The 13,701-nt window shown below is 51.7% G+C and overlaps 1 protein-coding gene across 1 annotated transcript; it reads left to right on the top strand.

The window, feature by feature from the left end:
- The first annotated feature begins 742 nt into the window (after positions 1–742).
- On the top strand, positions 743–10,291 carry RAB3D (RAB3D, member RAS oncogene family). The gene is made up of 5 exons (XM_024556903.4): positions 743–935; positions 2,275–2,539; positions 3,146–3,264; positions 3,351–3,475; positions 7,496–10,291. Exons 2-5 carry the CDS (start codon positions 2,312–2,314, stop codon positions 7,681–7,683), a joined length of 660 nt encoding a protein of 219 aa, XP_024412671.1. The 5' UTR covers positions 743–935; positions 2,275–2,311; the 3' UTR covers positions 7,684–10,291.
- Positions 10,292–13,701: the final 3,410 nt, after the last annotated feature.

The raw sequence follows: 13,701 nt of genomic DNA, 5'->3' as shown, positions 1-13,701 counted from the left end.
ATGTCATGTTCATCCTCATGGCAGTTCTTAGAGACACCTGCTGTTCCCATGAAGCTATGGGACTCAGAGAAGTTGAGCAAGTGGCTTCAGGTGGAGTTGTCGGGATTTGAACACCAGCAAAGCCTGAACTATTGTAACAGCAGATCCTCTCCTGCTAGCATAGAAAAAACTCTACGACCTCAGCTAGGGCTAGATGTGCCAAATTTTTTCACTGTGTGGCTCCAGTGAAGGGGCTGCCCTTCTCTGAGACTCAGTTTCCTTTCAACCAATTGACTGTAGAGGAAAGTGAGGCCCAGAGAGACTTGTTTGTGTTTGTGTGTTTGTTTAAGAGAGCAGGGGAGGGAGAGAGAAAAAAACATTGATCTGTTCCACGTTTTTAGGTACTAATTGGTTGATTCTTGTATATGCACCCTGATCGCAATGGAACCTGCAACCTTTGCATATCCGGACACCGCTCTAAACAATTAAGCAACCCAGCCAATGCCCCAGAGAGGTTTTTAAGTAACTTGTCCAAAGTCACAGGGCTAGTAACCGGTGGAGCTGGGATTCGAAGCTGGCAGCAGAATCCGCGCTGTCAACCGCTCTGCGCTTAGTAGGAGCTCTATAGGTAGTTTGTTGGAGAGTGGGCTCCAGACCACTGCACAGTCGAGGCTGCTTCCAGGCCCTACCTCCACTTTCTACAAGCCCCGCCCTGGGCTCGGCCCCGCCCTGCCCTCCCTTGGGAGCTGCCCCTCCTCCCCACCCTGGGCGGAGCCCGCTCGGGATCCGGGTGGCTGCGGCTAGCAGCAGCGGTGGCTTTGGCTGCGGGGCCGGGGTCGCGGCCAGGGGCAGGCCGCAGCGAGTTCGGAAGCGAAAACCCCGCGGGCAACGACCCCACGCGAGGTGACCCCTCTCGGAGGGAGAGCGTCCTGCCCCTCACCTCCGCGTCCCAGCAGGTCTGTGGGCACAGGGGGTTGGGGGAGGCCCCGGGGGAACAAAGACGGGCGGCTGGGGACGCCTCTTCCCTCGCCCCCACCCAGCTGGGCTCATCGGGAACGTTAATGGGGCGCGGGCGGGGCTGAGAGCCCAGCTGGGAACTTGAGATGGGACCATATGGCGATGGGAAGAAGCTCCTGAGCTCTCCTGCACTGGTGGGGTGCTCCGAATGCAGCAAAGAGGGACGGGGCCAAATCCCAGGACCCTTATCAAGTGCCAGGCGTGAGGGAGGATGGGCAGATTGTCAGAAAGAGGTGGGACCGGCTGACAGGTGGGATGGGGATGAGGCGGGAGCCTCAGCCTGGGAGCCCTGCCTAGCTTGGGGAAAAGCTTCCTGTCTTTGGTCTTCCCCTCCAACTCGTTCTCCCGGAACACGGGGTGGGGCTGAGGGCTGGGCAGGAAAGGGGGGCCGGTTGTGTCCTCCTTTAAAATGGAAAAAAAACCCACAGGCAATTGAGAAAGCCTTGCCAGGGTTTCCTTTGAGGGTGTGTCCTCCATTCACTCAGGTCTTCTGGAACCTCCCTGTGTGGCTTCGGGAGCAGCCATAGACAGCTGGGGAAACTGAGGTCTAGGGAGGCTGTGAGGCCTGAGGGGGTGTCTTGGGCCCAGATAAAGCAGCCCCACTGTGGGGATACATTGCCAGGAAAGAGGACCAGGGGTGGAGGGGAGTGGTGGTCCTGGCAGTGGGGTTCTTGATTATTTGGTGGCTGGGATGGTTTCCTTCCGTTTGAGGATCATCACCCTGGCCTCCGTGGGCTGGGGCTGGACTGAGTCAGCTGCACCCAGAATGAGATGGGCCTGGCCCATTTGATAAACAGAAGGTGGCAGTACCCATTTGGGGGCAGAGCTAGGCTTATACCTGGGCTGGGTCACTGAAATCCTCTCCCTGTGGGGATCAGGGAAGGGGTTAAACTTGGCTTGGGTCGGGGTAGAGCAGACACCCTGATAGTGGCCCACACCTGCCAAAGTCAACACCCAGGCTGCAAGGGGGGGGGCTCTATCCAGCTGGTAGGCCCCCTTCCCCCAGCTCTGCACTGGCTGCTCACCAGGGGGCAAAGTCCACACCTGCACCTTCCACAGGGTCTGGTTCCTCAGCAGCCAGAGGAGGCACTCCATATGCTACCCCAGCCTGGGCCCTTGCGTTGGCCAAACACCCCCATTTTCCAGAGGAGGACACCTAGTCCTGGGAAGAGCAAGTGATGCATCCAGGTCACTTGGCCTCCGAGTAGCAGAACCGGGGTTTGAACCCAGGTCTGGTGTACACACTGGAGCCGTTACTTGTCTTGTATTTCCCTACAGGGCTCCTGGCCTCTCCCCCACGAGGCTTCTCACCAGGATGGCATCAGCGGGAGACCCCCACACTGGCCCGCGTGATGCAGCAGACCAGAACTTCGACTACATGTTCAAGCTCCTGCTCATTGGCAACAGCAGTGTGGGCAAAACGTCCTTCCTGTTCCGCTATGCAGATGACTCCTTCTCACCCGCCTTCGTCAGCACCGTGGGCATTGACTTCAAGGTCAAGACTGTCTACCGCCACAACAAGAGGATCAAGCTGCAGATATGGGTGGGCCAGGCAGCTGTCCCTGGGTCTGCAGCTGGGGAGGGCCTGGGGTTCCTCCCAAACCCCATGGGAGGGTGAGAGAGAATAGCCCAGAGTCAGGGAGGGGCATTGCGTAGGTGTGCGGAGTAGGGCAGTATTATCTATGTGGGGAATTTGTCAGGGTAAGGGGACAATGCCCTGCCCTGTGAGGTATGAGGGGGAATCAAAAGTCCTAGTGACTAGTGGAAGAGAGGTTTGGGTACATCTCAGGTGCGAGCACAGATGCCCCCATTGAGCCTGCTGGGTGTCAGAGCCACTGTCTGGCCCGCGAAGCAGCTGTTGGTAACTATGGTATTGAGCGCCAGGGTGTCTGGCCCATGTGGCTCCAGTTGGTGGTCATTAAGTTGGTTCTTGGAGGTGAGTTCAACGGGGCTCCTAAGTTTGTGAGAGGCGCTGACCCCTAAGGTTGGGAATTCCTGCAGGGCAGGGCGAAGTCTCTCCCATCAGACCGGAGCAGTGAGGGCAGGTCCATGTCTCTGCCATCAGACTGGGGCTGTTGGCAGAATGCCCTGCAGGGGTTGAGTGGGTAAGAGGGTGGCTTCTAGTCAGCTGACCCCCCCGTTTCCCCAGGACACGGCAGGACAGGAACGGTACCGCACAATCACCACAGCCTACTACCGCGGAGCCATGGGCTTCTTGCTCATGTATGACATTGCCAACCAGGAGTCATTCACTGCCGTGCAAGACTGGTGAGTGCTTGCCGACCACTGATCCCCTGATCTCTGCTCTCTTTCCTGACCCAGATCTCTTGACTAACAGCCCTCACACTCCACAGGGCCACACAGATCAAGACCTACTCCTGGGACAATGCCCAGGTCATCCTCGTGGGGAACAAGTGTGACCTGGAGGATGAGCGTGTCGTGCTTGCTGAGGATGGCCAGAGGCTCGCCAATGACCTAGGTTAGTGCCCATCCCCATGCTCAGCTCCCAGGTCCAACCACAGTCTCCAACCCTTTGCTCTTGGAGGAACTACCCAGCAACATGCCCCCACGTGTGCCACTTTCTCCATTTAATCCCCGGGGACTTACCCACAGATCCCCTCTCCCTGACTGCTGCCCTGGGAACCCAGACTCAGAAATTTATCCCACAAACATCTTCACCTAGGTGGAAGCTGCGATTATGTCAGGTAGCAGTGCTGTTAGTAGCGGGGGCGGGACATTTGCAACCTCCCAGTTGTCTCACGGTGGAGGAAGCAACAAAACATAAAGTACACTCACGTGGTAGACTACTGTGCAGCCATGAAAAAGGAGGAGGGAGTTCTTTATGTTCTGCTATGGCAAGATTTCTGGCTTATATGGTTAAGTGGGAAAAGCAAAATGCAGAATAGTGGGTCTGGCTACTTCCTTTAGTTCAGACAGAGGTCAGCAAACATTTGCTTAAAGAGCCAGATAGGAAATATTTTTGGTTGCAGGATCTCTGTTGCAACTATTCAACTCTGCCTGGAAGCAGCCGCAGACAGTACATGGGTGGGTGAGTGTGACTGCCAGGAAGACTTTTACAAAAGCAGGCAATGGGCCAGCTTTGGCCTGCGTCTTGACGTTTGCCAACACCTGCATTAGTGTAAAAAGGATGAAAATAAGAATATAAACTAAGAATATAAACTTATGTTTGCCTAAAGGAACTCTGGAAGGATACAAAAAGGATCTAGTAACCATGGTGACCTGTGTGTCTAAGAACTGGGTGGCTGGAAACCAGGGTGGAAGGGGGACTTTTCTATCGATCTTTTTTTTTTTTTAAGATTTTATTTATTTACTTATAGAGAGAGGGGAAGGGAGGGAGAAAGAGAAACATAAATGTACAATGTCAGTTGCTTCTCACACCCCCACCTGGGGACCTGTCCATCAACCCACACATGTGCCCTGACTGGGAATTGAACCAGCGACATTTCGGTTCACCAGCTGGAGCTCAATGCACTGAGCCACACCAGTCAGGGCCTGTTTATCTTGAATCAGGTTTATCTATCAGACTTACCTATTCAAAATTTAAGCTCAACAAAAATCTTGTCCTGGAGCATTCTAGTAATCTAGGCTCTCCAAGACTTTCCTTACAGGGGTGGTATGACTCCTGTAGGGTAGGACATCCTAAGGACCCAAACTCAAGCTAGAATCCCAGTCTGCAACCCACTGCTGTGTGACCTCGGGCACATTGCCCCCTCTCTGGGCTTCCATTTCTCCACCTAGGAAACAGAGGTGAAACAGTGTCTACTTCATAGGGCTGTTAGAAAGGTTAAATAGGCAAGTGCTGGCTTCAGTTGAACATTAACTCATATTATTCTAGATCGAGTTGTGATCTTGTATTTATTGGTGACTCCAGCTTGCTCTCCGGGTCCTCACTTCCCTGTGCGTCAGAAGGAGCTCTCCCAGCCCCACCTCACTGGGTTGTCATGGGGGTTGAATGAGTTACGACACGTGAAGCAATTAGAGTCTGGCACACGCGTAGGTTGCATCTAAGTGTTCGCTGGCATCATTGTGAGCCATTGGTGACGACTGCATGTAAAATTCTAAGCATCCTAAAGCCTCAAATATTTACTGTCTGGTCCTTTACAGAAAAAGTCCAAGGACCTCTGGACTATAACAGTCCCCCTTCTCTTTTTTCTTGTCATCAATTTGTTGGAGAAACTTAGTCTTTGTTGTATCGAACGTCTTCCATTTGAGGTTTGGCTGTTAGCTCCCTCATGGTGTCATTTAACCTGTGCCTCTGTCCCTTGTGTTCTCTGGGAACTTCAGCCTGGGTTTCATTTCCAGGTGTGCTGGGGAGCCTAGTGCCCCGTTATCCCGGAACTGGTAAAATCAGCTATAATGCAGTGGTGGGCTGGGATACTTGTGGTGACCACACTTTCTGCAGAGAACATCTAGTGACTGGGCTGAGGGAAGATTTCCACTCTGTCATTAAGTTTAAAATACCAGAGTACAAAGCAGGAAGTGGAATTTGATCTCAATTTGTACAAAACCCCCAAAACGCCCCCTCCCACATGCATGCTGCACGCGCCCGCACACACCCCTACAAACCCCAGTCCAACAATTGTGCATCTGTAGTTGTATTTGTTTTCTTAAAAGAGGTTTATTTATTTATTTTTAGATAGGTAGGGAGGGAGGGAGAAAGAGAGGGAGAGAAACATCAATGTGTGGCTGCCTCTTGAGTGCCCCCTACTAGGGGCACGACTTGGCTCACAACCCAGGCATGTACCCTGACTGGGAATCGAACCCATGATTCTTTGGTTCATAGGCCAATGCTTAATCCACTGAGCCACACCAGCTAGGGCTGTATTTGTATTTTTACACCAATAGTAATTGTTTCTAGGTGATGAAATTACAAATAGCTTTTATATTTCTCTTGATATTTTTCAGCAGTTTCTAGCTTCTCAAGCAAATATTTATGATGAGAAAAAAAGTATGTATTTAAAAAAAAAGACTCAGATTGTTTGAGGCAGAGCCACACGCATTAAGGAAATACCAGACTTATCCCAGAAAACAGTAGGGCGACATTGATGATCACTATGTTCAGAATGGAAAATCTGAATTCGTGTCCGGCCTCTGTCATTCATTCATCCATCCAGTCGCTGAACAAGTAGGTCCCTAGCGCCTGCTCCGTGCCCGGCATGGGCTGCAGAGAGGACAAGACTGACAGAAACCCTGTCTCCTTGGAGCTGGTGGTCTAGTAGCAGAGACGGATGGGAAGCGGATAGTTGCACATCTAACCCTTAATTACAGTTACATTTTTATAGTGCAGCCTGGCGAGTGCCAGGGTAGAGGCCGGTTTACACTGCCCTGTGTGTCATGTGGAGGGTGTTTGTCTGACTTCCGGCCCACCTTGGCGGGTATGATTGGTGGGGACACACTAGGGGCCTTTCAGGGACAGCTCCCTGCAGGCAGATCCTTAGCCGACCTTTCAGGGGTACAGGAAGGATCATCCCTTATTTTCAAGTTGACTGAACACTTTTTGAGGGACCTTGGGCAAGTCCCCAAAGCATTTGCCCCACCTCCCACGTTTGGAAGGGCAGACAAGTTATGATGTCACTAAGAATATACTCAACGTTCCCTCATATCTCCCCCTCCCCAGAAGGGGTCGGCCAGCCAAGACCCAATGTGGTACAGTAGGAATATTTATTATTATTTGTATTTAAAATGTTTATTTAGTGTTTATTAACTGTTGTTGTTTGAGCAAGGCAGCCTGGGTGTGAATCCTGGTCCTGCCACGTTACCTGTGTGAATTTAGATGCCCTTTCTGTGCCTCGGTTTCCTCATCTGTAAAATGGGTTACAACAGGAGGAACCCCAGAGCATCATTAGAGGTATTTATTTATGTAAAGCACTTAGAAAAGTACCTGATAAGCACTCTTTATCATCATCATCACCATTATTACCATTTTTAGTGCATTCTGTGGGCCAGGAACCACACATCACACTCTCTCCACAAACACTGGGAAACCCCCGTTATCTGTGTAACAGAGACCGTAGACTGATAGCGCCCCGGGCTGAAGCCAGTCTTCAGCTGTTTTATTTGGTCTTGAGTGCATTTTCCAGAACACTTCAAAAGTCTACGTAAACACCTAGCTTCGTGGGCACCCTCGCTGTACCTTCCTGTGTGATACAATTGGGTGGAAGGTAAGCTGCAGCCACCCATGGGCACCCGTGCCCTTGGCACCAGAATGTTACTACCTTCAGTCTTTCTTGCGGCTGCTGCCTTGGGACAAAGAGATTCTTAGCGTAGTTCAGAGCAGGGCTGCTGTCACAGGTTTTTATCTGCACGATTCCCATTTTACAGACAAGCACACTGAGGCTCAGAGAGGCTAAGGCACTCGGCCAAGGTCCCACAGCTGCATAACAGGCACGACTGGGCTCAGAACCCAGATCTGGATGATACCACAGCCCAGGCTATACGCCCCAGGGTCTCACAGGTGTCCCCACCTATGCCCCTCCAGGTTTTGAATTCTTCGAGGCCAGTGCGAAGGAGAACATCAACGTGAAGCAGGTCTTCGAGCGCCTGGTGGACATCATTTGTGAGAAGATGAATGAGTCCCTGGAACCCAACTCCAACCCAGGCAGCAATGGGAAAGGCCAGACCTTGGGGGATGCCCCACCTCCACAGCCCAGCAGCTGCAGCTGCTAGAGATGGTCCCCAGCTCTCACCCACCCCCTCGGCAGGGAATGTGACTGAGGCATGAGCCACAAGGGCTGTTTCCAAACTCAGGGCGCCCCCTTCCCTCCTGCCAGCTGTCGGCTGCCCCCCCACTCCCCGCATGGCTCGTTTTCTCACCATAGCCGCCACCCTGTCCAAGCAGCCCTGTCACAAGCTCCAGACCCTGGGGACTCTGCCTTAGAGGCAGGGTCTGGGGATGTTGATGTGCACAAACTTGTGGCTTTTCAGGCATTTTAGTGCGGCACATGGGCAGCCTGTGGGGCTCCCACAGCGCCTCCTGGGTCAGAGCCATTGTCCACACCACTCTGGCGGCATTGCCTGGAGTCACGGGCTGGCTAGAGATGGTTTCCCTTCTTCCTCATGCCATGTGGGTTCTCAAGAGTTCATCCTTGGAGATGTGGAAGGTGGCTCCTTGCTGAGGGTACCCTGCTATGGTCCCGCGCCTGCCCACAAACCTCCTCTTATCTCAAGGTTCCTGGGTCGGGAGGTGACTTTGACCCTGGCAGACCCCTCCCTTCTGGCCTGCAGATCCTCTGCCTGTGAAAACAGTATTAAAGCAGCTTTACCTGTTGTGAAGGGATAGGGAGTCAGAACCCCCCTGGCTTCAGGGGCCCCAGAAGTGCCTTCTGAGTTTCCCCAGGATTCCATGGCACCCATGACCCTGCCACTGTTTTGTCTTATCCATGGTGTCGCTGATCTGGGACTGAGCTGTGGAATTACGCACCGTGTAGGCCAGGAGGAGACTGGCCCAGCCTCTGGCCTTACTGCTCAGCGCTTTTTGCCAAGAGTTAACTTCAGAGCCCTGGCCCTCCCTCCCAAACCTGCCTCCCGGGGCCCACTTGGCTGGTAATGTTTTAAGCAAGGTCTTTCCCCATCTTACATCCTGCCAGCGGAGGAAATTGAGCAACACTCCCATGGCCTGCCCTCGCTGTGACCTCCTGATGTAAGGACCTGGGCTCCTTTCACCTGAGGACCAGTAAAGACCCCCTGCCGTTTCCTGAGCCATGTCATCAGTGGGGCCCAGGAATGGGACGCTTTTCTGCTAATGGAGGAGTCACTCTAAGGAATGTTTGGGGTTTGAACCAGAAGAGTGAGAGGGTAGGGTTATGAAACTGTTGCTGCCACTTGCACTTCATGATACAGCTCGGGAGTGGCAGGCTGATGATGGGGGATGGGCTGGGATCCGCCTCCCTGCTTGAGGCTTGGGTTCCCAGCTGCCCGGGGCTCCTGCCGGGGTTATGTGCAGTTTGGGGATCTACCATCCTCACACACATCCCGCACAGCTCAGGGGCCCTTCCCGCCCACCGAAGGCCGAACTGCAGCAGCACGACACCTTTCTGCCCTGGAACACTGACACCCCATTACTTGGCAGGCACTGTGAACAGCCTCAACGGATAGTTTGTGTTCCCAATTTCACTCTCCCAGGCCCCGCTGGTGAAATGACCTCCTGTAGCCTTACAGATCGCAGCCTCCTCCTCGGGGCACAGGAAAGGCCTGGTTCAAGTTTAACATAGCTCTCACCTTTATAGAAGCCCTAGATTGAATCTATTTCTAGAGGGTCCTCTTTCCCCCCTACCAGGGTCTGTGTGCCCACAGAGTTTCAGAGGAAGGATATCTTTGTTCGCCAACAAAGTAGAGAACTGGTGAAGTCCAGTTAAGTGAGAGGAATGTTTGGGGTGGGAGTGAAGTATGTTAGCTGCTTTAGCATAAAAGTGAAATCAAGTTGGCTACAAGTCTTCTTAAGGTGCACCGTGGCCTGTCAAGGTAGCCAGTCCATTCTCCCTAAGCTGCCGTCAGAAAAAACAGTTGTCTGAGGGATGAGCCACTTGTCACCTACCGAATGGTTTGGCTGTATCTTGTACCTGACCCGGCCTAAGCTTTCTGTTTACACAAGATTTCTCAACAATTCAGCTGCAAGTAGGCACCAAGACAGCTGCCTCTGGGTTCTCTCAAGACTAGGAATAATATAGGAGAGTAATGCTATTTTTTGTTTCCACTAAAAATAATGCAAGTTCTTATTATATGATGTTTGGGGGCAGGCTTAGCCCAAGACGGTCCCTGGGGCACAGAAACCAATGTCCTCCGGGGTCACTGGGGGAGCGAGGCTTGTGAGTTTGCAAACAAAAATTAAACCAAAGGCTGTGGGAAAACCACCTTCCAACTCCGGAGAGCCTGGCATCTGGAGCTTTGCCTGAGGCTGGGCCCAGCGTGGGTGCTATCCCCCCTTCCCATTTGCTCTTAGAACCTGCCTTTTCACAAGCAGTTTGATGGGAAAGGACCAGGATCGCTGTGGTTCTTTCTCTTTTTTTGCTTCTCAGGGTACCATACTCTGTGTCTTTCTCTCCTATTTGATCTAGAAAAACAAGTCAAGGGTGAAATTTGGTCTCAGTGTTGAAGGGCTAATTCTGCTAACTGGCTTCTCCCCCACAATCCCAAAACACTACGGAGCGAGCGCACAGCCTGCTCATTCCCATCCTGGATGTGGCTCTCCTGCACAAGCAATTCTTTGATGTCCACTTGGAGAGACGTGCACTTTTCTCCACAAGAAAATAATAATAATAAAGCCATTGTGCCCAGAGGCAGTTGTTCTTTTATTTCCATTAGTGAAATGAGATTTCCAGGAAGAGGGCATTGAGTCCCAGCCAAGCAGATGGTCGAGGGCCATGCCTGATGCAGCAGATCCCGTGCGAGGCCAGTGAGGCTCAGGCCTGGGGCTGTGTCTAGCTGGAACTCAAAACCACTGCTTCGACCCTGGAAACTTCCTCGGCGTGGAGGGCGGGGAGGATAATGTTGCCCCAGCTAATCCTCCTAGGAAGGTCTGTCCTCCCCCACAGCAGCCAGAGGGCGCCTGTGAGCAACCCAGTCTGCTCATGGTCCCTTCTGCCTGGAACCCTCTCTAGCTCCCACCTGGCTGGGAGTAAATGCCAAAGTTCTCCCCGGGGCCTACGAGGTACTGCATGATGTCACCTGTCCCACTTGCCCCCTACACTTGCTTTGCTCCAGTCACAGTGACCTTGCTGCTATTTGAACACACCAGGCCCCTGCTTCAGGGCCTTTGCATTGGCTGTTTCCTCTGCCTGGAACCCTCTTATCCCAGGTAGTCACAAAGCTCCCCTCACTTATTTCCTCTTTCACGGCTTTCCACAAATTTCATCTTGCCTTTTTTAATTTTTCATATTATTTTGAATTTTAATTTTTTTCACATTTTTATGGTTGTTCAAGTACAGTTGTCTCCAAAATCTCATCTTCTCTTCGCCTCCCCCCATCCCCAGCCACATTTACTACTTTAGTACTGCAACCCCTGTCCCAGCATTTCTGATGTCTCCCTCCCTATGCCCTCCTTCCCTTTACTTCTGGAATGTAAAATACTGTATCATTTACTTGTTTAACTTAAACAAGTGTCACCTTCCATCTAGCGCCAGCTCCTCAAAGGCAGGGGCTTTTAAATATTTCACCACCACATATAGCTCTGGTCCTGTCTGATACAATAAAAAAAATACTTGTCTTGCCCTGGCTGGTGTAGCTCAGTAGATTGAGCGCTGGCCTTCGAACCAAAACATCACCAGTTCGATTCCAGTCAGGGCACATGCCTGGGTTGCAGGCCAGGTCCCTTGTTGGGGGCATGCGAGAGGCAACCAATGGATGTTTCTCTCCATCTCTTTCTTCCTCCCTCCCCCTCTCTAAAAATAAATCAAACCTTAAACAAAACAAAACAAAACAAAACTTGATCTTTGTCTTTGGTTCCTGGCACACATCTCTTAAAATCCATGTTATCTCTGGAGTGCTAAGTGTCTTTTTTGTGCTAGTAAGAGGGGTGGGGTGGGGTGGGGTGGGGAGGGGCGTGGGTAGCTTCAGGATGTGAGTTGGTCTCCGGGAAGACCTAGCCTAGCCGTGATTAGAGTGTTGGCACTGTCAGTCCAGCCCCCTGACCTCCGGGAACGGGGAGGGGCTGGAGATAGAGTGAATCACCGATGGCCAATGATTTACTCAATCGTGCCTATGTAATAAAACCTCCATGAAAACTAGGGGTGTCCAACCCGTGGCCCATGGGCTGCATGCGGCCCTGGATGGCTATAGATGTGGCCCAACACAAAATCGTAAATTTGCTTAAAACATTATGAGATTGTTTTGTGATTACATGTTCCAATGTATTTAACGTTTGGCCCAAGACAATTCTTCCTCCAGTGTGGCCGAGACACCAAAAGGTTGGACACGCTTGCAGGCCTAAACAACAAGAGCTTCGGGGTTAGTGAACACACTTAGGTACTGGGAGGGCGGTGTGCCCAGAGAGGCATGGAAATTCCACACGCCTGCCCCATACCTTGCCTTGTGCATCTCTTCCACCCACCCCTTCCTGAGTTGTATCCTTTATAATAAACGTGATAGCGGGTAAAGCGCTTTCCTGAGTTCTGTGAGTCATTCTCATTATCCAGCCCAAATGGAAGGAGGGTAGTGGGAACCCCCAGATTTTGTAGCCAACTCAGACAGAAGTGTGTCTCATCTGGGCACCTGACACTGGAGACCAGCATCTGGAACTGGAGCAGTCCTGTGGGACTGAGCCCTTAAACCTGTGGCTTCTGATGTGGACTCTGGATAGTTAGCATCAGAATTGAATTGAACTGTAGGACACCCAGCTGGTGCCCACAGAGACTTCCATGATATGAAAGCCCCCATATATTTGGTGTCAGAATTGTGAGTGAAAATAGTTTATTTCTAACATACAGAAAGATATGGATAGATGTTTGTTCAGTGAATGAATGAACTGCAAAGCCCAACAGTGAGCTGGGTCCAGGGGCTTGCACAGGGAACGAGGATTCTCATCTCTGCTCTCTGCAGCCTCGAACCCATGAGGTGGCCCCTCTGAACAGGCTGAGTTATGGAGAGGAGGGTGGGAGCTGCTGTCTCCTGGTCACCCGAGTTAAGTTAACCTCCCCAAGCCAGGTCTCTTGGCCAGCTTGGGCTCTATGCCCACACCTGAACCAATGACTGAACCAATGACTGAAGTCAGACAGATGAAACGTGCTGATTGGCTGGCTGGGAGCAGATGCTCACCCCTAGCTTAGAGACTGAAATCTGAGAGGTGGGCTGGTTCCAAAGAAAATGAGATGTGTTTTCCATAAATGGGAAGTGATTGCAGCAAGAACAACTATGACGTGCCCATTTTATCCTCAAAATCTCCCCAAAAGAAAGATGGAAGAGTTAGACAAACTACCATTTGCAATTTACTGAAAGAATTCAGTCTGCTATGGTCACTGGACGAAGCCCTTGGTTTATTGAGTCTCAGCCATAAGCATGGCTACCCCTTAGAATCCCCTGGGTAAATGGAGGAAGTCCCTATGCTCAGGCCACAGCGCAGTCCAATCAAGTCAGAAGATGGGGAGACAGTGAACCACAGAGCCAGCACCACCTGGTCCTGTCATGTTCCTAACGTCAGCTGATGGCTGTTGGTGCCGGTTCAACACCAATAGGAATCCCCAATTTGTAGTGCAGTGAAGAAGGACACTTCATTCAGTGCAAAACAGCTCCACTGTGGAACAGTGCAGCTGTGAGACAGCCCTGGGGCCAGGCCACTCGCTGCTAGACAGCTCTGTTCCTCGCTAGTCTGCCCTGGTGTGCTCCATGTCAGTGCTTGTCTGCTCCATTCCGCTCAGCCAGGGAAATGCGGTCTTCAGCCTTTGATATAAAGAGAAAATGTGCCCCCAGAGTTAGAGGGAAGCTGGCTTATGCACACAGAAATCCCCAGCCCTGGCCCCTGATTAGTCTGTCCCCATGCAAATAAGGACTCCAAATCCTTGCAATTTGATAGGTCCAAAAGGCACTGTCCTGATCGGTCAAAACAGAGCTGCTCTGATTGGTCAGAGCTTCAGAACTCTAATTAGACAAGGAAAGCTTCAATGTTATTGGTTGAAATAGTATTCAAGAAACTCCTTTATAAGGGCTGGCTTGGCTGACAAGAACACAGTGTAGGCGGGCAGTCAAGTGCAGAGG

The sequence above is a fragment of the Desmodus rotundus genome, chromosome 9 (assembly GCF_022682495.2).
Source record: "Desmodus rotundus isolate HL8 chromosome 9, HLdesRot8A.1, whole genome shotgun sequence".
In the NCBI taxonomy this organism is placed as follows: Eukaryota; Metazoa; Chordata; class Mammalia; order Chiroptera; family Phyllostomidae; genus Desmodus; species Desmodus rotundus.
Note: the sequence above shows the minus strand (reverse complement) of the source record. Positions and strands in the feature narration are given on the sequence as shown.

What these genes read in the sequence shown, in the direction of transcription:
- RAB3D (XM_024556903.4), top strand. Translation starts at nt 2,312, where the DNA reads ATGGCATCAGCGGGAGACCCCCACACTGGCCCGCGTGATGCAGCAGAC. An exon ending in GGATCAAGCTGCAGATATGG is followed by an intron (nt 2,540 to 3,145) that starts GTGGGCCAGGCA and finishes CCGTTTCCCCAG; the next exon opens with GACACGGCAGGACAGGAACG. An exon ending in GAGGCTCGCCAATGACCTAG is followed by an intron (nt 3,476 to 7,495) that starts GTTAGTGCCCAT and finishes ATGCCCCTCCAG; the next exon opens with GTTTTGAATTCTTCGAGGCC.